This window comes from Peromyscus eremicus, chromosome 1 (genome assembly GCF_949786415.1).
Source record: "Peromyscus eremicus chromosome 1, PerEre_H2_v1, whole genome shotgun sequence".
Classification (NCBI taxonomy): Eukaryota; Metazoa; Chordata; class Mammalia; order Rodentia; family Cricetidae; genus Peromyscus; species Peromyscus eremicus.
In genome coordinates, this window is record NC_081416.1 from 75,348,993 (window position 1) to 75,370,907 (window position 21,915).

Genomic DNA, 21,915 nt, shown 5'->3' on the forward strand with positions numbered 1-21,915 from the left:
CAGAGACAGAGGACTCTCTTTCCATGTCACTGTGAGAAGTCCCTCATTAATAGCAGCAGTGACAGCCAGGGCTTCCCTAGTTCACTGGCCTTGTGATCCATTTTTCCCTAAAGAATTGATCTTTGAGGAAAAGAGAAACCAGGGCCAGTGAGATGATGGGTAAGAGCACTAACCATCAAATCTAATGACGAGTTTGGTCTCCAGGACCCAAATGGTAGAAACAGAATAGACTCCTACAAATTGCCACCTGACCTCCACATTGCGCCATGGCACACACGTGTGAGTGTGAGCACATATACACACATGCACACACATACATATGATACACAAATAAATAAACAAACATAATTTCTTGGTTTTGAGACGAGGCTTCACTATATATATATATATCCTTGGCTGGCCTGGAAACTGCTCTGTACGTCAGGCTGAACTTGAACTCACAAAGATCCACCTGCTTCTGCCTCCCAAGTGTTGGGATTAAAGGAATGCATCACCACAAATAGCCCAATAAACACAATTTTTAAAAAGGCCGTCAATGATGTGGCTCAGCAGGTAAAGGCACCTGCTACCTAGCTGGATCATGTGGGTTCAGTCTCAAGAAACTACATGGTGGACAGAGAAAGCCAACCCCCATCAGTTGTCCTCTGACACCCCCTAAGCGCACACCCCCGTGCACATATAAATAAATAAATGGTTTTTTAAAAGAGAGAAAGAGAAGAAGAGAAATCAGAGGGGGGGCAGTAGCATACACTTACAATCCCAGTGCTATAAGCATGAGACAGAAAGACCACAACCCAGGCTAGTGAGATCCTAAGAGGAAGGAAGAGGGAGAGAGAGAGAGAGACCCACTTATACCACAGACACAATGGTAGGTTACATGCTGGGGTTTTTGGTATTAGGAAATAGAGACTGTGCTCATTGCCATGTGATAGATAGATAGACAGACAGACAGACAGGTAGATAGATAGATTAAGATAAGGTCTTGCCGGGCGGTGGTGGCGCATGCCTTTAATCCCAGCACTCGGGAGGCAGAGCCAGGCGGATCTCTGTGAGTTCGAGGCCAGCCTGGGCTACCAAGTGAGTCCCAGGAAAGGCGCAAAGCTACACAGAGAAACCCTGTCTCGAAAAACCAAAAAAAAAAAAAAAAAGATAAGGTCTTACTATAGGCCTTGGTTGACCTGGAAATCACTATGTAGACCATGTCATGCCATATAATATTCAGAATAAATTTCAAGCTTTTTATTACCCATGATGTATTTATTACCTGTCCTAAAAGTCTTATTTCCTACCACAGTGCCCCTGGGACAACCACATTCTAGGCACACTTCCCTCTTCCCTATCAGTCTTCCACCTTCCTTATGGCCTTGACACATGCTGGGATTTCTATAAACCTCTCAACCTAGGCTTCTGCCAGCCTACACATTCTCACCTTTCAGTTCTCAGCTCCAACACCAGCCCCTCAGAGAGGCCCTGATCGGCAATAGGCTGTCTCTGCTACTGCCTTACAGGAGCCTGTTCATCTCCTTGTGACCCTCAGCAGGCTGCCTTCAAGTTTTCATTACACCTGTCCTCACATACACTCAGTGCTCAGTGTCTGCCCCAGTGTTCAAGGTAGGGCAGGTGCTGAGCATGATGGTACATCCCTGGAATCCTGGCAAAGGGAGGTAGAGGCACAAAGACCTTGACTTCAAGGACAGCTTGGGCTACCATTCTGAGCTGTAAGCCAGCCTGTACTCCATTGTGACCCTGTCTTGAAAAGACAAAACAAAATCCCCCAAATAAAAAACAAAACAATGTGGACCACCAAACCAGGCCATGGACTTAAAAAAACAAAACAAAACAAAAACAAACAAACAAAAACAAGACAAAAAAGTTTTGGCAACCACATTAAGGGTGGAGTGCAGTGATAGAATGCCTTCCTAACCTGCACAAGGCCCTGGATTCTATCCCCACCATACCCCAAAACAGAAAGGGGGTCAGCAAGTTGGCTCAGAGGGTAAAGGAGTTTGTCTCCAAGCCTGGGACCCACAGGGTGGAAGGACAGAGTTGTGCTCTGATCCCCACATGTGGTGTGGCATTGCATGAGAGTAAACACACACACAGGCATACAAATGAGCATAATTTTTAAAGGCATACTATGTGATAATATCTATTCCCTGTACCATGTCACTAACAAAGCAGAAAATGTCACCACCACTTCAAAAATGGAGAAACTTGGGTTTCAAGAACCCAAGCCTTCAGATCCAGAGAGACGTGGGTTCAAATCCCTTCTCTGTCTCTGAGTAGTGGCTGCTGAGCCTGGGGTAAGATACTGAAACCGTGAAGGAGGGCTGGCCTCGGAGAGTTGGAGCACAGTGCCCCTGAGGCTCCGAGAAGGAACAGAGAGCTACATTGATGAGGGCGACTCGGGAAGCCCGTCTTACCTCAGCACAATCACCCGGCCCTGGGCTCCCACAACTACATCTGCCAGCCTGTCCCCTCCAAGGTCCTTCACCCCATGGACGGAGCGTCCAAACCACTGGATTCCTGGGGACACCTGGGTTCCCTGGATTCTCTGGGGGGGAGCGAGAGAGAAATAGATGCTAAGCTGAGAGAGGTCAGGTGCAGGAAACAAAGTCAAGGCTCGGTCTGGGCCAGGAGCCTTGAGGTTTCAAGGCCCATGAGGTCCCAGTTTGATGGGCAGGCAGGGTACCTTACCTGGCTTGGCTGGGGATTAAGCCCACCAGGCTGCCCGTTGAAGATATACACGGCCCCCTGCTCCTCCAGAGGGGCTCCCACGGCCACGTCTGTCAGACCATCCCCATTGATGTCCGTCAGGGCAGTTATAGCAGCTCCAAACCGACCAAGTGGGTAGCCAGGGTTGCCCTGCAGCTCTGAAGCCATGTTGAACACCTTCATGGGAAGGAGATGGATCACATCTTAACCTCTTGTTTGTTTGTTTGTTTGTTTGTTTGTTTGTTTTTCGAGACAGGGTTTCTCTGTGTAGCTTTGGTGTCTGTCCTGGAACTTGCTCTGTAGACCAGGCTGGCCTCGAACTCACAGAGATCCGCCTGGCTCTGCCTCTCGAGTGCTGGGATTAAAGGTGTGCGCCACCACTGCCCGGCTTACACCTTAACCTCTTAACCTCAGCAAACTTTCCCAGAACGTGGCATTGTGGTTGATACATTGAAGAGCACAAAAGAAAGGTGTGACCAGGTCCTCAAAGCATCTCAACGCTGCTGTCAGGCTGACAGCCCAGTCCCTTTCTGTCTACATGACCTTGTGGCTCTGGGACAGGAGGAAGCCTCCCTAGCCTTGTGCTCACATCCGGAACACACGGCTTGTAGGTCTTAGGCAACCATCAACAATGAATGAGGCCATGTATACAAGACACGGCACCAGGCTTTGCACAACAAACCACAAAGACTATCAGGGCTGTTTGTTGTTTAAAGGGTTTCGTTGGCATAGCGGAGAAGTCCTTCAGAATAACCCAGACCCGAGCAGAGCTCCCCGCCTCGCCCCCTTCCCTGCCTCACCGGAAGTCCTGGTTCTCACCTCTCTTCTCTGGTAAATAAACACCCGGCCTCCTCTCTGCTCCCCATAGAACAGGGGCACTCCAATCAGCAACAGCTCCGCCTCACCATCATGGTCCAAGTCAACGCTACAGAGCTCCCCACCAAAATAAGATCCAATCTGTGGGGACAGGAAGGCACCCCAGGAAGAGTCAGCAGGGCCAGCAGGAAGTGCAGGTCCCCTCCGACCCCTCAGCTGCACCACATCCACCTTCCCCCACCTCAAATGCAGGACCAGGTCTCGGTTCCACCCTTGAGCTTATGTGAATTAAGATGAGTTGGGCCCCTGGAGGGTCAGTGTCTTAAGGTGGAGAGTGGAGAAAGGACGATTTACCTCAGAGTCTGTTCTAAGCAGCAAACGTGGTTCATCCCACACAGTACCGTATTTGCAGGGCATAGGAACCATCACTCATGTTGCCCTGGTGGACGCCCTTCTGGCCACTCTCACCTGAGTCCCTTCTATTTTCTGGATCTGACTCCAGGGTCCTCCGGCTTTGGGTGCTTGGAAGAGCAGTACTTGTCCAACATGGTGGTACCGTGGGGCTCCCACTGCCAGTAGTGACATGGAGCTACGGGAGGGCAGCCAGGCCACGGTGTAACCTAAACCGAGGTGAGGAACTTGGAGTTAGAGGTATAAAGGCTGCTGGGAGAAGGACAGCCCACACCATCGGGCTCATAACAAAGACACACGGAAACAGCCAGAAGACCGTTTGCCTGAGACGGCCGTCATATGCACTGAACAGCTTCACCACCCCAGAACTTTTCAATGGTGGACAACCTGCTAACCCAGGGGACAGCCATCCGTGTGCCGATGGACAAAGAGTATGCTGAGGCACAATTCAATCTCATGTATATGAGTGTTTTACCTGTACATAGGTATGTGGCCCATGTGTATACTTAGCAACCATGGAGACCAGAAGAGGGTGTCAGACTCCTTGAAATTGGCATTACAGGTGGTTGTGGGCCACCATGTGGGTGCTGGGAATCAAACTCCAGTCCTCTGTCAGAGTAGTAAGTGCTTGTGGGAGCTCACAACTGACTCAGTTTCCCAGTTTGAATCTGAAGTCTATTCTAAGTCAATAGAGTTCAGGGTTGTTTGCTCCAAGGCTGTGAGAAAGTTCTGATTAGTCCACAGAGTCTCCTTGAAGGGCTGTGAGAAAGTCCTGATTAGCCCATGGGAAGGAACACACTATCTAGCTAGACGTAGGCTGCTGATGCCAGCCGGGGGTATACTGAGATAGAAAAAGAAACTGCCTGCTCCTTGACGCAAGGACAGGATAGACAGTGGTTGAATGCCTGTGCTGTGCATTGTTCTACCTCTGTCCTTCCAGACTGTATATCAGCTGGCTGTGAAATAAACTCAGGCATTGTCCAGCATTGACCAGCAGACCTCTCGACTCTGTTCTGTCTTCTTCATTGTCTCTACAATCCGCACGCCTCCACCCGGCTACCCACCTGACTGTTGGCAGACTCTGACAAGTGCTCTAAATGAATGAGCCATTTCTCCCACCTTTAACCAAGGAGGGAAAACCCACCCTGATGTGGGCGGTACCATCTCATCCAGGACTGAAGGAAAAACAGTAATTTTTTTTTTTTAACTACAGATGAATTGTGACCTCAAACTCCTGCCACCGTGCCCTCCCCGCCGGTGTACTGTGTCCCTTCCTAAGCTGTGAGCCAAAAATAACTCCTCCTTCCCTATGTGCCAACAGGGATGTTGTCAGAGCAACAAGGTAAGCAACTCACACAATCTCCTCAGGAGGAGGCAAAGAGCCGGGCGTGGTGGCGCACACCTTTAACCCCAGCACTTGGGAGCTAGAGGCAGGTGGATCTCTGAGTTTGAGGCCTGCCTGGGCTACAAAGCAAGTTCTCAACAGCCAAGGCTACCCAGAGAACCCCTGGCAGAGTTGATGGGCGTGTTGAAAACGAAGAGCTGATGCACACTTGTACTCAACCGTACAGGGAATCTGCAAGTCCCACATCAGCCCAGCTCCTCACATCAGAAGACAGGGAAGGGAAGGACGCGTGAGAAACGTCCATGCTTAAACGTGTTACCTCAAAACCCTCTTTGAGGAGGGATAGCTGGTTCGGCAGTTAAGAACCCTGGCTGCTTTTTTTCAGAGGACCCACAGTCCCAGTACCTATGGTGGCTCACGGTTCCAGGGTATATGACTCCCTCTTCTGGCCTTCAAGGGCACTGCATGCACATGGTATACAGACATACATGCAGACAAAACTATACTCATAAAATAAAAATATATATGTCTCGGGGTTTGGGACAACCCTCAGTGGTAGAGCGCTTGCCTAGGAAGCACAAGGCCCCAGGTTCGTCCTCAGCTCCGGAAAAAATATATATATATATATATATGTCTCAAAATGTCTCAAAAACAAAAGTCTTTTCACCAAGCCATCAGCAAAAGTGAAAAGGAACCCCCATCCCCCCAAAGCTGAAGCCACAGCAATGCTGAATGACATCCACAGCCACCCAAAGATGACCACAGGTCACCCACTTCCTGGTGGCCCAAACCGCTGTGGCTCTGGAGGTAGGAGAGCACCCCAGGAGAAACACCGTCACCCAGCTCCCCGGTCACCGTGGACGACAAGACCGGATTAAACAGGCTGTGAAGACCTCGAAGCCACTGCCAGTCAAGATCAAATCTTGATAAGGCAAGGCAGGAAGAAGACACGTGACCCCAGCTACTGCTCTGGGTGTTGCCACGATAAATAAATAAAGGTAAGTATGGAGCCGGGCACTTTAACCCCAGCACTTGGGAGGCAGAGGCAGGTGTATCTTTGAGTTTGAGGCCAGTCTGGCCTACAGAGTGAGTTCCAGGTGGGAAACTTTGTCATCCCCCCAAACCAGAAGTAAACAGCTCAAGAGTCTGCCCGGTTCTTTCTGCAGAACAACTGACAACAAGAAATGCACAGGAAGGGAGGGCAGAGAGGCTGACTCTCCTCCTGTTCAGTGTGTGAAGCACAGCCTGAAGAACGCCCTGGGAATCAGAGATGTGGCTTAAATCCCAGGGCCATGACTTCCGAGCTGTGTGACCTGGTGAAAATCACTCCAGCCTCTCAGTCTGTTTATAATCTAAAAATAAAATAATAAAATAAAATAAAAAAGGAACAGCACCAGCTGCATGGAGGTGGTTCTGAGAATCAGATAAGACATGAGACATAAGAGCTCCTCAGATGGAGCCTGGAGCTGTGCAGAGTGAGATCTCAGCAGGGCATGAGCAGAAAGTACCCTGGCAACTGTGACCAGACAGATACATTTCTTTCTCTCTGTGCTTAGCATGATTTCTTTTTTGAGGGGGAGGGTTTTGAGACAGGGTTTCTCTGTGTAGTTCCGGCTGTCCTGGAACTCACTCTGTAGCCCAGGCTGGCCTTGAACTCAGAGATCTGCCTGCCTCCGCCCCCCCAAGTGCTGAGATTAAAGATGTGCTCCACCACTACCCAGTAGCGTAGCATAGTTTTTTTTTTATTTATTTTATGTATTTGAGAGAGAGACACAGAGAGAGAGACACAGAGAGAGAGAGAGAGAGAGAGAGAGAGAGAGAGAGAGAGAGAGAGAGAGAGAGAATGAAGAGAGAGTGCCCTGGGAAGCCAGAAGAGTGTATCAGAGTCCCTGGAGCTGGAGTTACAGGTGGTGTGAGCTGCCCAGTGGAGATGCTAGGAACTGAACTCTGGTCCTCAGCATGAGCAGCAAGCACTGTTAATCTCCCCAGCTCCCCCAACCCCCACCTTCTTTCTGAGACAGAATCTCTCTGGGCCATGATGACCTCTGAACTCTCAGTCTTCTTGCCTCGGCCTCTCAAAGCGCTGAGATTACAGGCCTGTAGTTCTTTGCAGTGCCTAGCTGCAAAGAACTCTTGAAATTAAATAAAACCGGGCTGGTGAGGTGCCTCAGCAGGTGACGGCTGTTGCCACCAAAGCTGATGATCTCTCTGAGTTTGATCGCTGGGACACACATGGCAGAAAGAAGAACTAACTCTTGCAAGTTGTCCTCTGACCTCCACACATGCCCTGTGGCATTCACATACAATCTATCCTAGAATACAGAACAGCTTGTCTCAAAAAAAAAATGTCCACACCTGTCATCTAGCATTTGGGAAGCTAAAATAACAGGCTTGCGGTGAGTTCCAGGCCATCTTGGACTAGGTCAGACTCTACCTCAAATCTTCCTCTCCCTCGAAAAGGAAAGAAAGAAACCAAGAGGTAAATCAGTTTCCACCGTCGTTTGGAAAGCCAGTGTGAGCGACTTTCCAACCTCTCCAACCAGAACAAAAAGCAAGCTCACCCAGATAGCCTTCTTTCATATCTGAGGTTAGTGGTTCATTCCCAACGAATGTGGCATCCTGCAAGTCTTCCTTCAGGTCCAGAAAGCCCCCAGCCCAGTCCTTGGCTCCAGCTGCTCCCACAACTGCATGGCCCTGCTCGGAAAAGGAGAGGAACAGGATGAGTATCATCCTGTGCCAGCTGAGCCGACTGCATCCCCTCAGCACCCTCATCTCGTCATTCGGCACCTCGCTGAGGTCTGCGCTGATTCCACTGGAGGAGAGCTCCATGTCAAAGGATGTCATGTCTTGTCTGCTTGTGCCTGTGGGACAAAGTAGACCCAAGGAACAATGAGAAGGGGGACATCCATGGGAACAGTGAGCAGGAGGCACAACATTGACCTTGGGACAGGCAGGAAGCATAAACTTGAGCGTTACCAATCATAGTTTTTCAAGGGTCTGACCACACAGTGGATTTGGCCCCATACCTATGTGCACGGAGGCAGCATTATTTGGACTCAGTGTATTAGTTTTTTGCGGGTTTTGTTTCTCTCTAGAAATTGGGAGAAGGCATGGTGAGGGGTGGGTCTGGAAGGAGCTAGAGGATGAGAGTGGGGGAGTGATTGAAATAGACTGTATATTGAGTCAGGAGTGGTTCCACTACTCGGGAGGCAGAGGCAGGCAGATCTCTGTGAGTTTGAAGCCAGCCTAATAATCTACCCAGTGAGTTTCCAGACATCCAGGGCTAAAATAAAATTGTATATATTTATATAAAATAAAATTTATGTATGAAATTCTCAAAGATTAAATAGAATACTACATGTTTTTCAAAAGAGTTCTACAGTTGTGGGATACCTAGGCCATCATTATATCATAGAAACAGAAAAGTAACCAAGACAAGGTTGTTCAATGTAGTGGTATTTGCTCCACCCATGACCTTGGGCTATACGGCCCAAAGGAGGAGATGGAGCAAACACCACCACAGTTTTAAGCCAACTAGCCTTTGGTACTTTGTTACAGAGGCCACAAGGAACTAATACAACAGCTGAGTTTTACATCCATAAATAACTGGTATTGTCTTCTTTCTTTCTTTCTTTATTTGTTTGTTTGTTTGTTTATTGTGACAGGGTCTCTCTATGTAGTCCTGTCTGTCCTGGAACTCACTATATAGATCGAGCTGGTCTTGAACTCACGGAGATCCTCCTGCCTTTGTTTCCTGAGTGCTGAGACTAAAGACATGCACCACCCCGACCTTATTGTTCTCATGTAACAGAAAAGAACAAAGTGAACAGAGAAAAAGAGATCTGTCTGAGGTCGCACAGCAAGCAAGAGGCAGCAAGGATCCTTGACCAAGTCTACCTGGGCCCACCCTAGCACCACAGTGCGTCTTCCACTGAGTTGGGCACTGAGGCCACGTCCCAGCACAGGGGACTGCCCTGTGGATTCTGATTCCTACAAGCACACTCGGCTGCCTGGAGAAAAGTCTTCGTTTTCAGTCCTCCGTCTGAGGTCTTCATCCAAAAGCTCCTCTTATTCCAGGTCAGGAAAGAGCGCCTGTGGGCTCCTGTGGCCCCTGTTGCCCATCTTATGCCATGTGGGGCCCACAATCAGTGACCACCGGTGAGGTGAGCCGTCTACCTAATCCCTCCTCTCCACCTGCTGCCAGGGCTGGGACTCACCCTCAATTGTGTAAATCCTCCTCTGCAGCTCATCAAATAGACCCTTGAGCTTCTCAAATTTGTCCAAAATCTTGACAAATTCCTTTGTGGGTTTTGAGGCAAATATGTGAAGACTCTCCTGTCCTTTTGGAGTCTTAAAATGCTTTCCAATCTGCGAGGGAGGAGAGCAAGAGCTGGAACACCCCCAAATCTCTGACCAGTTTTCCGTCAGTCAGAAGACCTTGGCACACTGAGGAAGGAGCCTGGAGCTGAGAGGAAGAGGGACCATACCCCGATGACGTAGCGGGTGATGTCTTGGGCTGCATCGACATTTCCACTGTCAGTAGCCTCTCCATCTGTGATGATGATAAGCACCTTGGTAGCATCTGGCCGGGCACCAGACTCTTCTCTGAACACGTTTGTCCTGTGTCCAAGGAAGGGGAATGTGAGATTCCTCTCAAAGCAGAGCCCAAGGCCTCTCTCCCCCACTGCTGACTGAATCATTGCCCGGCCAATCACGAGAAAGCCTTTCTCTAATCTACCAAGCAGGTTTTCTAAGCCTTCAAGGGTTCTCCTGGCCCCCAGCCCACCCTTTGGCCACCCTCTCCCTCTGGATTGGTGGGCTTCACTCTATTCTGGGTAGCCCAGCGGTATGTCTCAGAGTTCACGTGGAGCAATGGGGAAGTCTGAGGAACAGTGACTCTGGGATTTGCCTACTGTCCATTCTGATTACGTGACAACCACAATGTAGTCAGCTCTAGGTGTTTGTCTATATGAAATTCCAGTGTGGAAAAGGACTCCATGGCCAGAGAGATGTGGAGTCACTTTTTCCAGGCAAGCAATCCATCAGTCACTTCTTCCTTCCCACCACACCTGGCTGCCTTCGGCTCTGCTACAGCAGAGAAATGGTTTTCTTTCTTTTTTATTTATCTATATTTGAGACAGGGTCTCACTACTATGTTGCCCTGGCTGGTCTGGAACTCATTATGTAGACTAGACTGGCCTTGAACTCCCTGAAATCCACCTGCCTCCACCTCATGTGCCACAACACTCAACCCAAGAAGAGTCTTTTTAAGAATATAAATCAGTTTGGGGTGCCATGGTATATGCCTTTGATCCCAGGACTTGGGAGGTTAAGGCAGGAGGATTTTGAGTTAGGAGCCAGCCTGGGCTACACCAGTGAGACCATATCTCCCAAAACAAAGCAAAACACAAATGAAGATAAATCAGACCATTGCCTCTCTGCTCAAAACTTCTTATGACTTATTCTGGAGAAGCCAAGACCTCACTACAGATTCAGTCCTCACTCATCTGAACTCCCACCGCCATGATCTGACCACGTCTTCTGCCATGTCCCTCTTCTTTATTCTCTCCAGCCAGAGATGGCCTGGTTCCCTTTTCTTTCCTCAAGATTTTAGTTTAATTATGTGTAGTCACATGTGTGTGGCCTGGTTCCCTTTTCTTTCCTCAAGATTTTAGTTTAATTATGTGTAGTCACATGTGTGTGGGGGGGGATGTGCACATGAGTGCAGGTGCCTGGAGAGGCCAGAAGAAGACATTAGATCTCCTGGAGCTGGAGTTCCAGGATGCCCAGTGTGGATGCTGAGAAGTAAATTTGGGTGCTCTCCAAAGCAATACATGTTCTGAACCACTGAGCTGTCTTTTTGAGACAGTTTCACTACGTAAGGTCTAGCCGACTAAACTCCCGATGATGTAGCCCAGGCTGACCTGGAACTCCCGATGTAGCCCAGGCTGACCTGGCACTCCCTATGTAGTTCAGACTTTCTTGGAACCTGCAGCAATCCTTCTGCCTCTGGCCCCTGAGTGCTGACATTAGAGGCATGTGCCACCACATCTGGTTCTTCTTGAACATGTCAGATTTGCTGAAGTTGGCTCTTAAGTATCCTCCCCAAGGCTTGGTCTCCTGAGTGACACTCTTGGCAGCTGGAGGAACTTTTAGGAAGTGGAACTTAGTGAGAGGTCTCGAAGTCATTGAAGGGGACGGCAGGACCCTGACTCCTTCCTCTTTCTCCTTGACGTCCGAGTCATCCGGTGAGCAGGTTCTTTCTGCCGTCCCCTCCTGTTATGAGTGCTGCTCTGGCCTAAAGCGGTAGAGCCTAGATGGTCACAGACTGAAGCTTCCAAACCTGAGCAAGGGTGGGGACTTAATGGTGGCGTGCTTGTCTACACGGAGGCCCTGGGTTCCAATCCCGTGGCACACACATAAGATGCCAATGGAAAGCTTCCTCTGGGCCTGCATGGCTTAGGTCCTCACATCCAGGAAGTCTTATCAACAGGACCCCTCTCTAGCTGAGTGTAGTGGTACATGCCTGTAATCCCAGCACTTGAGAGAGTGAGGCAGGAAGACCAGGAGTTCAAAGGCAGCCTTGTCTGCACAGTGAGTTTGAGGCCAGCCTGGGGCTATCTGAAGAAAGCTTGTTTCAAACGTTCTCTGCCGGTTCCCTCTCCGACCTTCCTATGCAGTTTCTTTACTCCTCTGTATAGCACGTTCATCTGCTGCGCTATGTAACTCGCTTACTTATCTCATTTATCACGTTTCTCTCTTACTGAAATGTTAAGCACCAAGAGGACAGAAGTTTCACTCACTAGGAATGTGGATGCCCAGTACCTAGAACTTGAGAAACAGCCCTCCACTGGCCAAGTCCAGCCTGTCCTCAGTTTACTAGCTAAGAACAACTTTTTTTTTTTAATCTTGAAAGAGTATAAAGTCAAACAATGAAGAATACACAACAGATGCCACCTACAGACAGAACACTACAGGATTTATTCTCTGGTCTTGTGCAGAAAAAGCTGGCCAGGTCCTGACTCAGTCACAGGACTCTGCCCAGGACAGTCAGAGGTCAAGGTGTTTATGACACACATTTCCATGGCCACATTTTTGGCCTCTAATAATCGACACCTTTTAGAGTGTCTTGTTACCATGTGGGGACCTCTTCCCCTAATAAAACCCCTTCCAAAGATGGACAAGGTGGGTAGGCCTGTCATCCCAGCACGAGGCAGGCTGAGGCAGGAGGATTGCCATAAGTTTGAGGCAAGCCTGGGCTGCATAGTAAGTACCAAGCTAGTCAAGACTACATAGCAAGACTCTGTCTCAAATAAAGACCCCTTCCCACAGTGGGGAGACTCCGGCGTCTGTGTTTGTATCATTAGACCCAGGCCACAGCTGAGCGGACAGACCTTGAACACACAAATCAGGTCAACTAATTACGCTTTCTCCCCTGGAAACTGGAATTGGGGTTCGCTTGTCTCAACTGAGGGACAGAGATTGCTGACTTTCAAGCCCAAGTGTCTCAACCTTGTCCCCACCACAGCCTCTGCAGAGAAAACGAAAAGGCCACACAGATCAACTCAGCCCCAGAAGAAAGACACAGAGCAGCACCCAGAGCATCTTCGAAGGCACAGGGCGTGCTGTTTACTTTACGTTCAACTTACACATGTGTGGCAGAGAAGAGAAAATGAAAAAAAGAAAAAGTGAGATGGTAGGGACCTTTCCTTCTAGCCACACAGTCTGAGTGTGTGTCCTGGGGGATCATGGAAGGAAATGGGGGTGTCGACCCTCTGGCCCTCAGTCTAGTCTGAGCTCCCACACCCTGCTGGCCACTCTAACGTTTTCAAGGCAAGCTTTTGCTTTAGTTTTTAAAAACATTTATGTGCGTATCTGTGTGGATGACGTGTGGATGTGTTCATGTGTGAGGATATGCACATGACATTGCACACGTGTGGTCAGATGACTGCCTTGGTGGGGGTCCTCAGCTCCCGTCTTGTTTGGCACAGGCCTTTTTCCTGTTTGCCGCTGCCCCATGTCATCAGGTCAGCGGGCCCAGCCACCTCTAGGAGATTCCTCTGTCTTTTGCCATCTTGCCATTACCTCAGATCTTCACAGGGAGTCTAGGCATCTGAACTCACGTCACCAAACGCATATAGCTACCACCTTTACCCGCTGAGCCATCTCCCCAGCCTGTTTTACCTTTTGTTTGTTTGATCTTTTTTTTGGGGGGGGTGGGGGGAGACAGGGACTCTCTACAGAGCCCTGGTTGTCCTAGAACTTCCTATGTAGACAAGGCTGATTTCAAACTCACAGAGATCCTCCTGCCTCTGTCTCTTGGGTGCGGGGATTAAAGGTGTGTACCACCACACCTGGCTGCTGTTTTAGATTTTAGAGATGGGGGTCTCACTATATCGTTTGAACTCCTGGGCTCAAGTGATCGTCCTGCTTCAGTCTCCTGAGCAGCTAGGATTACAAGGAGGCTCCCTACGTCTGGCTGCGGATCTCTGTGAGTTCGAGGCCAGCCTTGCCTACAGAGTGAGATCCAGGAAAAGCTCCAAAGCTACACAGAGAAACCCTGTCTCAAAAAACAAAACAAAACAAAAAAAAAAAAAGGGTATGGGTTAACCACATGCTGCTCTCCACCTGAATTGATACAATAAACTGCCACACTCTGCACCTGCCCACTGACTTCCTGCATCAGGCTGCTGGAAGAGCTGGCTCTCATAGAGCTGGTGAATAGACAGGGACGCGTCTCTCCTCCAAAGGGAACTTACACCACATAGTTGATGGCGCCAAAGGTGTTGGTCAATAAGCTCATGTGTTTAACACTGCGTAGCAGAACATCGGGGTCTTTCTGTTGAACATAATCCAAGAACGTAAATTCTGTTCGGTACGATGTGGAAAACTGAACAGCAGCAAACTGGGGCAGAAAGGAAGACATGGTATGGGGTTACTGGTCCCGCCGCCAGGCTGTCCTGCTCCAGCCTGCCTTCCTCCCCGCTGGGAACCCAGGGCCTTGCAATTGCCACCCAGTCCCAGTCTCCGCCTCTTATGCAGACCTGGAGGAACCCAACTCCACACCCCTGCCCCAAATCATTCTGGAAAATGAACATAAATATAAACAGATGTAGAAACAAAATTAAAGAAACCTCTGCTTTCTTACCTAGAGATGAGTGCTAGGCTCCTGGTCTCTGGGCCCACCTAACTCACCGGTAGGAATGGCTCCCAGTAACCATGTCTGTGAAGCCACTTAACTAGACAGAGTTAACTCTGCCCCAGACAGAATCTCTTTAGAACTAGGACTTTGCAGGAGGAATCAGTTGAGAGGAAGTGGCTCTTTTGGAACTTTATCATGCAAATTTAGGAGTTTGCTACAGGCCAGGAAATCTAAAGAGAAGCCTGTCTACAGAGAAAGTGGAGAGGAAAGACAGAGACAAGCACAAAAACCTGCCACTGAGAACTGGACCGCTTTTGACTCGCTTTTGACTTGGTGCTGCCTGTGGTCTACGCACAAACGTGTCCATGCGTTCTGGACACACACCTCACAACACTTTTTCCTCTATTGGCATCTTGGGTCTACAACTAAGGATCCCGATGTGTGGCTGTACCTGGTAAGAAGTGTTGCTGAGTTTCCTCATCACATCCTTCATGAAGTCCAAGATTTTTTCAAATTCATGTTTATGCAAGCTCCCTGAACCATCGAACAGAAATACCAGGTCCACCTTGCCCTTCATGCACTCTGCAGAGACCACACGCAAACAGGCCTGACTGACCACGTTTGGCCCGCTGTGCTGGCTGGCTCCTGTGGAAGCCAGCTCCTCAGAGGTATTTTTACCCACAAGATCTCCAATTCCTTACCCTGATAAGCAGGATACCCTTGTAACACAGGTCCCCCCAGACTCTGGGGAAAGAGGAAACACTGGCCACTGAGGTAGGTGTTCTGGTCACATGTCCGAGACAGTCCTGGATCACAGGCCTGAAGGCAGCAAAGGAGAAAAAGTTAAGGCTTCCTTGTGTTATGGGTCTTTCAAGCACTGTCACCAGAGAATAAAAGTCTTTGGAATCCTGTCCCCTCCCTCACTTCCAAACCGCTTGCTTTCCTTTCTTTCTTCCTTTTTCTTCCTTCCTTCCTTCCTTCCTTCCTTCCTTCCTTCCTTCCTTCCTTTCCTTCCTTCCCCCCCCTCTCTAAGACAAGATCTCTCTGTGTAACCCTGGCTGTCCTGGAACTCACTCTGTAGACCAGGCTGGCCTCGAACTCACAAGATCAACCTGCCTGTACATCCTGAGTGCTGGGATTCAAGGTATGTGCCACCATGCCCAGCCCAAATGGTTTTCAAAGCAAAAGGTCTCCACATCCCCAGTGCCAGTGTTCTGTAACAGTGGATGCTCACCACCTGTGGAATGACATCTAACCTCCTTAGTTCATCACAGTGCCCTACATTTCCAGGACTACCCCTCCCAACCACAAACCCTTCATGCATCGAAACCTCACCTTTCCAGAATAGACAGTACTGCTCTTTGCATTTATAACTACAGACTGAAGTTTACAGACAAGGCTTTTGTCCTTTGTACATCTTTGTATCGTACAGCCTTGCCCCCATGGAATCTAACACAGTGCCTGACCTGTAACAGTAGTTAAGTAGACAAGTTACAAGTAAACACAACATCGCATGGAGGCACATGCCTGTAGTCTCAGCATTGGGGAAGACGAAGCAAGAGATGGCCAGCCTGGGCTACATATCAGGGCCCTGTATCAATTAAAACAACAACAACAACAACAACAACCCACTAACTGTACAAATTTGCAACTATGGAACATTAAAAATAATTGTAAGTAGCCTGTAGATAGATGTGCTGTGTAGCTCATTTGGAGGCAGGACTAGTAGCTCAAGGTCGACCTCAGCTATGTAGTGAGTTTGAGGCCAGCCCAGACCACGTGAGAAAGGCAGGAAGACACTGGCTCCTCGTCAGTTCTCAGAAGGCATCACTTGAACCCGAATCTCTGGTGCTACTAACATTTTATCAGGTCTTTGATCTATTTCTTTTTCCTTTCGGAGACAGGGTCTCGTTATGTAGCGCAGGCTGGCTCGTAACTATGCAGCCCAGGCTGTCTCAGCTGTGCCTGTGCTGGGATTACAGGTCTGAACCCCCATATCTGGATTCTCTTTCCCAGTGCTCAGCTCCCCAGACCCTAATACCATCACACAAAATTCTTACCAAAAGGCTTCCATCGGTGGCGTCTGTCGCTAAGGTCATTCCCAAGTATTTGGAGGTGTAATTAGAACCTGTACACACCAGAAAGGCAATATGGAGGAACTCCGGCCACCAGGTGTGTTGGGGTCAGCCTCAGTTTCCCCGGGACCCATTTCCCCTCTCCTTCCTCCTTACTCACCATGCAGGCTGAGTTGCTGGCAGGAGCCACTGCTGGGATGACAATGATAGAGACTTCCTGTGCTGTTCCCCTCACCGGGAGCTCCCACGACAACCCTGGCGGAAAATCTCACTTGTGAGATGAAGTTGCCTAGGCCTTTGCCTACCTAGTCCTTCTTTTCTTATTTCCTACCCATTCCTTCTTCCTTCCTTTCTTCCTTCTTTCTTTCTTTCTTTTTTTTTCCTCTTCTCTTTGAGACAGGGTTTCACTCTACAGGTATCCCTGATTAGCCTAGAATTTGCTATGTAGACCAGGCTAGTCTTGAACTCACAGAGATCCAACTTTTCCTCTCTCTCCCAAGTGGTACAGTTGTGCACCACCACACCAGGCTCTTTTGTTTTGTTTTTTTCAAGACGGGGTTTCTTTTTGTAGCCCTGGCTGTCCTAGAACTAGTTCTGTAGACCAGGCTGGCCTTGAACTCACAGAGAGCCGCCTGCCTCTGCCTCCTGAGTATCAGAATTAAAGGTGTGCGCCAGCACTGGCCAGCTATGTATCTTAACAAGTACTTCAAAGTGGTACGAGACTGGCTGTCGAGATAGTTCCGTGGGTAAAGGTGCTTAACCAGCCTGACGACCTGAGCTTGATTTGCTCTCCAAATGGTAGAAGGAGAGAACTGACTCCAGCAGGTGTCCTGACTTCTACATGTGCAGTACAGTATTCGTGTACACACACACCTCCAACGATAATAATCATATGCTAAAAAAAACCTTGCTGCCAAAGCCATTCAGCTCTTACTCTTCAGGGGAGCTCCTCCATGTCCTCTCTCCAAACAGCCAACTAGCATCATTCTAGAACATTAAGACTTCTTTCCATTTGCAGTCTAGAAGAGTGGTCTGTCAGATGGACACCTTAGGACTTCATTCCCTTAGTCATCAACTCCAAAGTTATTTTGTGACGACACAGGCCTGGCATCTCTGCTACTCAGAGACAGAGGCAGGAGGACAGTAAGTCCCAAGCTAGCCATGGGAATTTAATGAGACCCTGTCTCAAAATAAAATTAAAAAGAAACCAGGTCCGGTGGCACCCCAGAGGTAGAGGCCAGGGCATCAGAAGTTCAAGACTATGCTCGGCTACAGCAAGTGTAAAAGCCGACTGATCCAAAGCCGACTGATCCACAGATCCTGTCTCCAACCAAAGCAAACAAGGAAATGAAGACTGAGGATGCAGCTCAATGCAGCTCAGTGGAGAGCTTGCCTAACACACAGATCTAGTGTTCAAACACCACCAAAGCCATAAATGACCAAGCTTGCCTAACACAGATCTAGTATTCAAACACCACCAACACCACCAAAGCCATCAATGACCAAGCTTGCCTAACACACAGATCTAGTGTTCAAACACCACCAAGACCACCAAAGCCATCAATAACCAAGCTTGCCTACTATGTGCTCAACTGGGTTATAAATTAGGAAGGGGATGGGAGAGGTTCCCTAGACATTCATGCAGCACATTACTCATCACCCTCACTGTGTGGTATTGGAGAGCCTTCCTCTGTCTCAAAGACTCCATCTAGCAGACACTTGAAGAAGTGAGGCCAGCTCCTGAGAGATGACATCCCACCCCACTCCTGGCTTTCTGACCCTGGGCAGACGTGGGGCCCTGCACACTCTGCTGGTGGTGGAGGGGAGATGAAAGGGTAACAACTCACCCATCTCCAACCTGCAAGACCCGGTACCCAAAGTGTCTTCCAGCGTGTGCCAAGAAGCTCTGCGCATGCCGCGTGTCCAGGTTGTAGCTCCAGGCCTTGACTGGGGGAAGCAAACTCAATCAGCTGCTTCCTGTCTGGACCCCACATCCCACGTGCTGCCCCAGGGCCTCTTCCTCAGCACCCAGAGGCTACCAACACCCCAGCAGAGATGGACTGGTGCCAGGACTTCCCCCCAAGAGCCTGGACTGGAGAACACGAGATGACAGTCTGTCTCCCACAGCACAGGCAACTCCTCCCAGGCCCTGAGGACTCAACTTCCCCTTGGAGCTACCGGCAAAGAAGGAAGGGTAAGAAGGCGGAGGCCCATGAGAAAGCCAGGGAAAGAGGCCCCCAAGCAGAGAATGACCAAGTTCCCAGGCAGAGACCCAAAGAGGGTGCCCTGAGGCCCCACAGCTGTCTACACACTGCTCTTTTCTGGGGGTCTTGCAGCCCAGCACCTGAGAACCCCAAGGATCAGCCTCATTGAATCTCCATATCTTATGCCCAGCAGGGAGCTGAACTCAAGCTCCCCAACTCTACCCACCAGGCACAGGTATCTCCTGAACCTTTAGAATTCAACACCCTCCCCTTCCAGCAAGAGTGGCATCCTCAGACTCTGGCCCAACTTTCCTTACAGTCAGACTTAGAACCCTGTGTCCTGGGACGTCAGGCATGAGGGTACCCTTATTTATTCAAATGAAGGTGGGGTGGAGGGGGGGGGTGATGCTTCTGAAAGGGAAAGACTTGCCTAAAATTCCAAGGAGAGCTAATACAGTGGAGGTGGAGTAGTAACCCAACCCCAAATTCTCCTCCCAACCGTGGGTCCACCAACCGTCTACCTAAAACCTTGAAGGCCCGCTCAGCCTCCCCCACAGCTTCCTTCTCCAGTCTTTTCTCTCCTTGCTATCGCGCCCTGACTTCATGTGGTTCCCCCTATCTGTCTGAGGTCCCTGGGGCCCACATCACTTGTGCCACCCGACCGCTGGAGTGGCTCCTCATTTTCTTCTGCTCTACAAAGCCTTCTAGTTTCTCCTGTCACGGATGACATCCCTCTCCCCATCCCTCCTGGATTTCCTACCTAACAGCTGGAGCCCCAATAGCAACAGTCTGGGGTCGGTGATGCGGAAACTCATCTGCCCCGAGGAGAGACCTGTGGGTCCAGCCTCGGTCTCTGAGAGCTCTTGAGATTTTCTGGCAACCTAGACAGGGTAGAAGAGGGAAATGGTGGTGCCTCTTGCATGGGGCCCCTTGCAGTGCGACTTTCTCAGGGCCACCAGGCTGGTGACACTGGGTGGGGGTGGAGGGAGGGGTATGCTCCTGCCGGGGTTGTGAAACCTCTCGGTTCAGAGAGGAAGTATAAGCAGGTTAGATACACTTCCTGTGCCTACTTGCATTTTCACATCATCCAAGAGCAGACAGCAAGGCGGTTAAATGATGGCAGCTTCAGCTAGGCAGCCTCAGTCCCCGGAAGACTCTTCAAGGCTCGATAGAGGGGGAGGGGCACACGAGAGAGTCTGGATGGGGGTAACAGAGGGGAGAAGTACTGTAATTATGTTATAATCTAAAACAAAACAAAACACAAAACATAAGAGGTCTGCTCAGGAAACGACCCTTAAGCGATGCTGCTGAACCACAGAGGAAGAATGTGGGTGATAAGAAGATGGGGAGATATAGCTTGGAGCAAGCTACAGAATGGAATGTTCCAGAGCTAATTTTGTTTCTTTCCTTTTTTTTTTTTTAAACAATTTATTTATCTTTATTTTATGTGCATTGGTGTATGCATGTATGACTGTGTGAGGGTGTCAGATCTTAGAGTTACAGACAGTTGTTAGCTGCCATGTGGGTGCTCGGAATTGAACCCGGGTCCTCTGGTAGAGCGGTTGGTGCTCTTAACCACTGAGCCATCACTCCAGCCCCAACTAATTTTGTTTCTTAAAAAATGAAATAGAATCCTTAGAATGGGAGGAAACATTTGCCAGTAGCACAGATGATGATGCAGGAGAACTCAAGACAATAGATGAAGAACTCGGGACACAAAGACACTTCTACGTCAACAAGACAGCTTTGGAGCGCTTCTCTTCTTCATTAATTTCCTTTTTAAAAAATCAATTACTATTTACTAGCCGGGTGGTGTGGGGCATGTCTTCAGCCCCAGCTAGTTCGGGGCTAGCCTGGTCTAGAGAGCAAGTTCCACGACAGGCAGGACTACACAGAGAAACCCTGTCTCAAAACAAAACAAAACCCAAAAAATAACAACAACAAATTCAATTACTGAGCCCGTGAGATGGCTGGGCGGATAAAGAGACTTGTGGTGCTGGCCTGACCACTGAGTTCCACCCCAGAGCCCACATAAGGTCAAAGTTGTCCTCTGATCTCCATGTGCACTCACTCATCACACACATGTGATAATTTAGAAAATCAAGGTTTTATAAATGAATATACTTTTAAAAATTAAAAATAAGACATTCTTTTTTTTTTTTTTTTTTTTTTTGCAGTGCAGGGATCAAACTGACAGCTTCATACCTGATGCACAACTTGCTCTGTTGCTGAGCTACACCCCTCAGTTCATGTTATTTATGTTTCAAATGAGCGAAAGGTTTGGGAAGACATTTCTTTCTGTGGTGCGGGCATTGATTCCAGGCCCTGTGTGCTAAACAAGCATTCTCCCACTAGCTACATCCCCAGCCCAGGCAGACATTTCTTTAAAAATGATATATGAATGGCCAACAAGGAGTTGAGGGGATGCTCCACAATATTAGTCCTTAAAGAAAGGGCAGAGCCAGGCATGGCAGCCTGTAATCCTCACGCTTGGGTATGGGGGCGGGAGAGAGCTAATGCATGCCACGAGGCAGACCCTGAAGACAGGCTCTGTGAGAGCAGCCAGGCACATGTGGAATTTCCTGAGTCACGGGTACAGAACAAGTATAAATTTTGTATGTGTGATGTTGGTACTCATATGTAGCACCTCAGGCTGCTGGTTAAGTTATCTACCATTGAACTACAGTCCCAGCCTAGAGAGAGAGAGAAGAAGAGCTGTGAAGGAGCGGAAGAGAGAGTGGCTGCTAGTGGGTTTAACCTCTGTAATTAATATTTAACCTTCTGGGTTTGATAGTAGAGATGATCGTACAACTTTATGAACATATATATATATAGTTTTGTTTTCTCAAGACAGGGTTTCTCTGTGTATCCCTGGCTGTCCTGGAGCTCACTCTGTAGCCCAGGCTGGCCTCGAACTCACAGAGATCTGCCTGCCTCTGCCTCCTGAGTGCTGGAATTAAAGGCGTGCGCCACCACCGCCGAATGCTTAGTATTTTTGTACTCAACAGTAACAGGGAAATTGAACGGGCTTAGATGCCCATCAACTGGTTGTGGATGATAAATATGTAATGTATATACATACTGGAATTTTACTCAGATATAAAGAAAGCCATGAAATTTGCAGGAAGATGAATGGATCTGGAAAATGTAACATTAAGTGAAGGATCTAAACTCATAAAGACAAACATAATATCCACACACCCTCAC

The 21,915-nt window shown here is 49.0% G+C and overlaps 1 protein-coding gene across 2 annotated transcripts in view; it reads right to left on the reverse strand.

Moving 5' to 3' along the window:
- Positions 1-19,633, reverse strand: part of Itgal (integrin subunit alpha L) — a 38,893-nt gene extending 19,260 nt beyond the window's left edge. For both annotated transcript variants that reach the window (XM_059266565.1, XM_059266558.1), the window contains exons 1-15: positions 19,469-19,633; positions 18,352-18,451; positions 16,665-16,759; positions 16,490-16,557; positions 15,131-15,248; positions 14,881-15,011; positions 14,047-14,192; positions 9,775-9,907; positions 9,505-9,655; positions 8,075-8,148; positions 7,849-7,981; positions 4,000-4,151; positions 3,535-3,672; positions 2,698-2,892; positions 2,424-2,554 (exon numbers count right to left, since the gene is read on the reverse strand). In XM_059266565.1, coding sequence (XP_059122548.1) covers positions 2,424-2,554; positions 2,698-2,892; positions 3,535-3,672; positions 4,000-4,151; positions 7,849-7,981; positions 8,075-8,148; positions 9,505-9,655; positions 9,775-9,907; positions 14,047-14,192; positions 14,881-15,011; positions 15,131-15,248; positions 16,490-16,557; positions 16,665-16,759; positions 18,352-18,451; positions 19,469-19,523 — 1,820 coding nt within the window. In that variant the 5' untranslated portion in view covers positions 19,524-19,633. The remainder of the gene's footprint in view (positions 1-2,423; positions 2,555-2,697; positions 2,893-3,534; positions 3,673-3,999; positions 4,152-7,848; positions 7,982-8,074; positions 8,149-9,504; positions 9,656-9,774; positions 9,908-14,046; positions 14,193-14,880; positions 15,012-15,130; positions 15,249-16,489; positions 16,558-16,664; positions 16,760-18,351; positions 18,452-19,468) is intronic.
- Between the last annotated feature and the right edge of the window lie 2,282 nt (positions 19,634-21,915).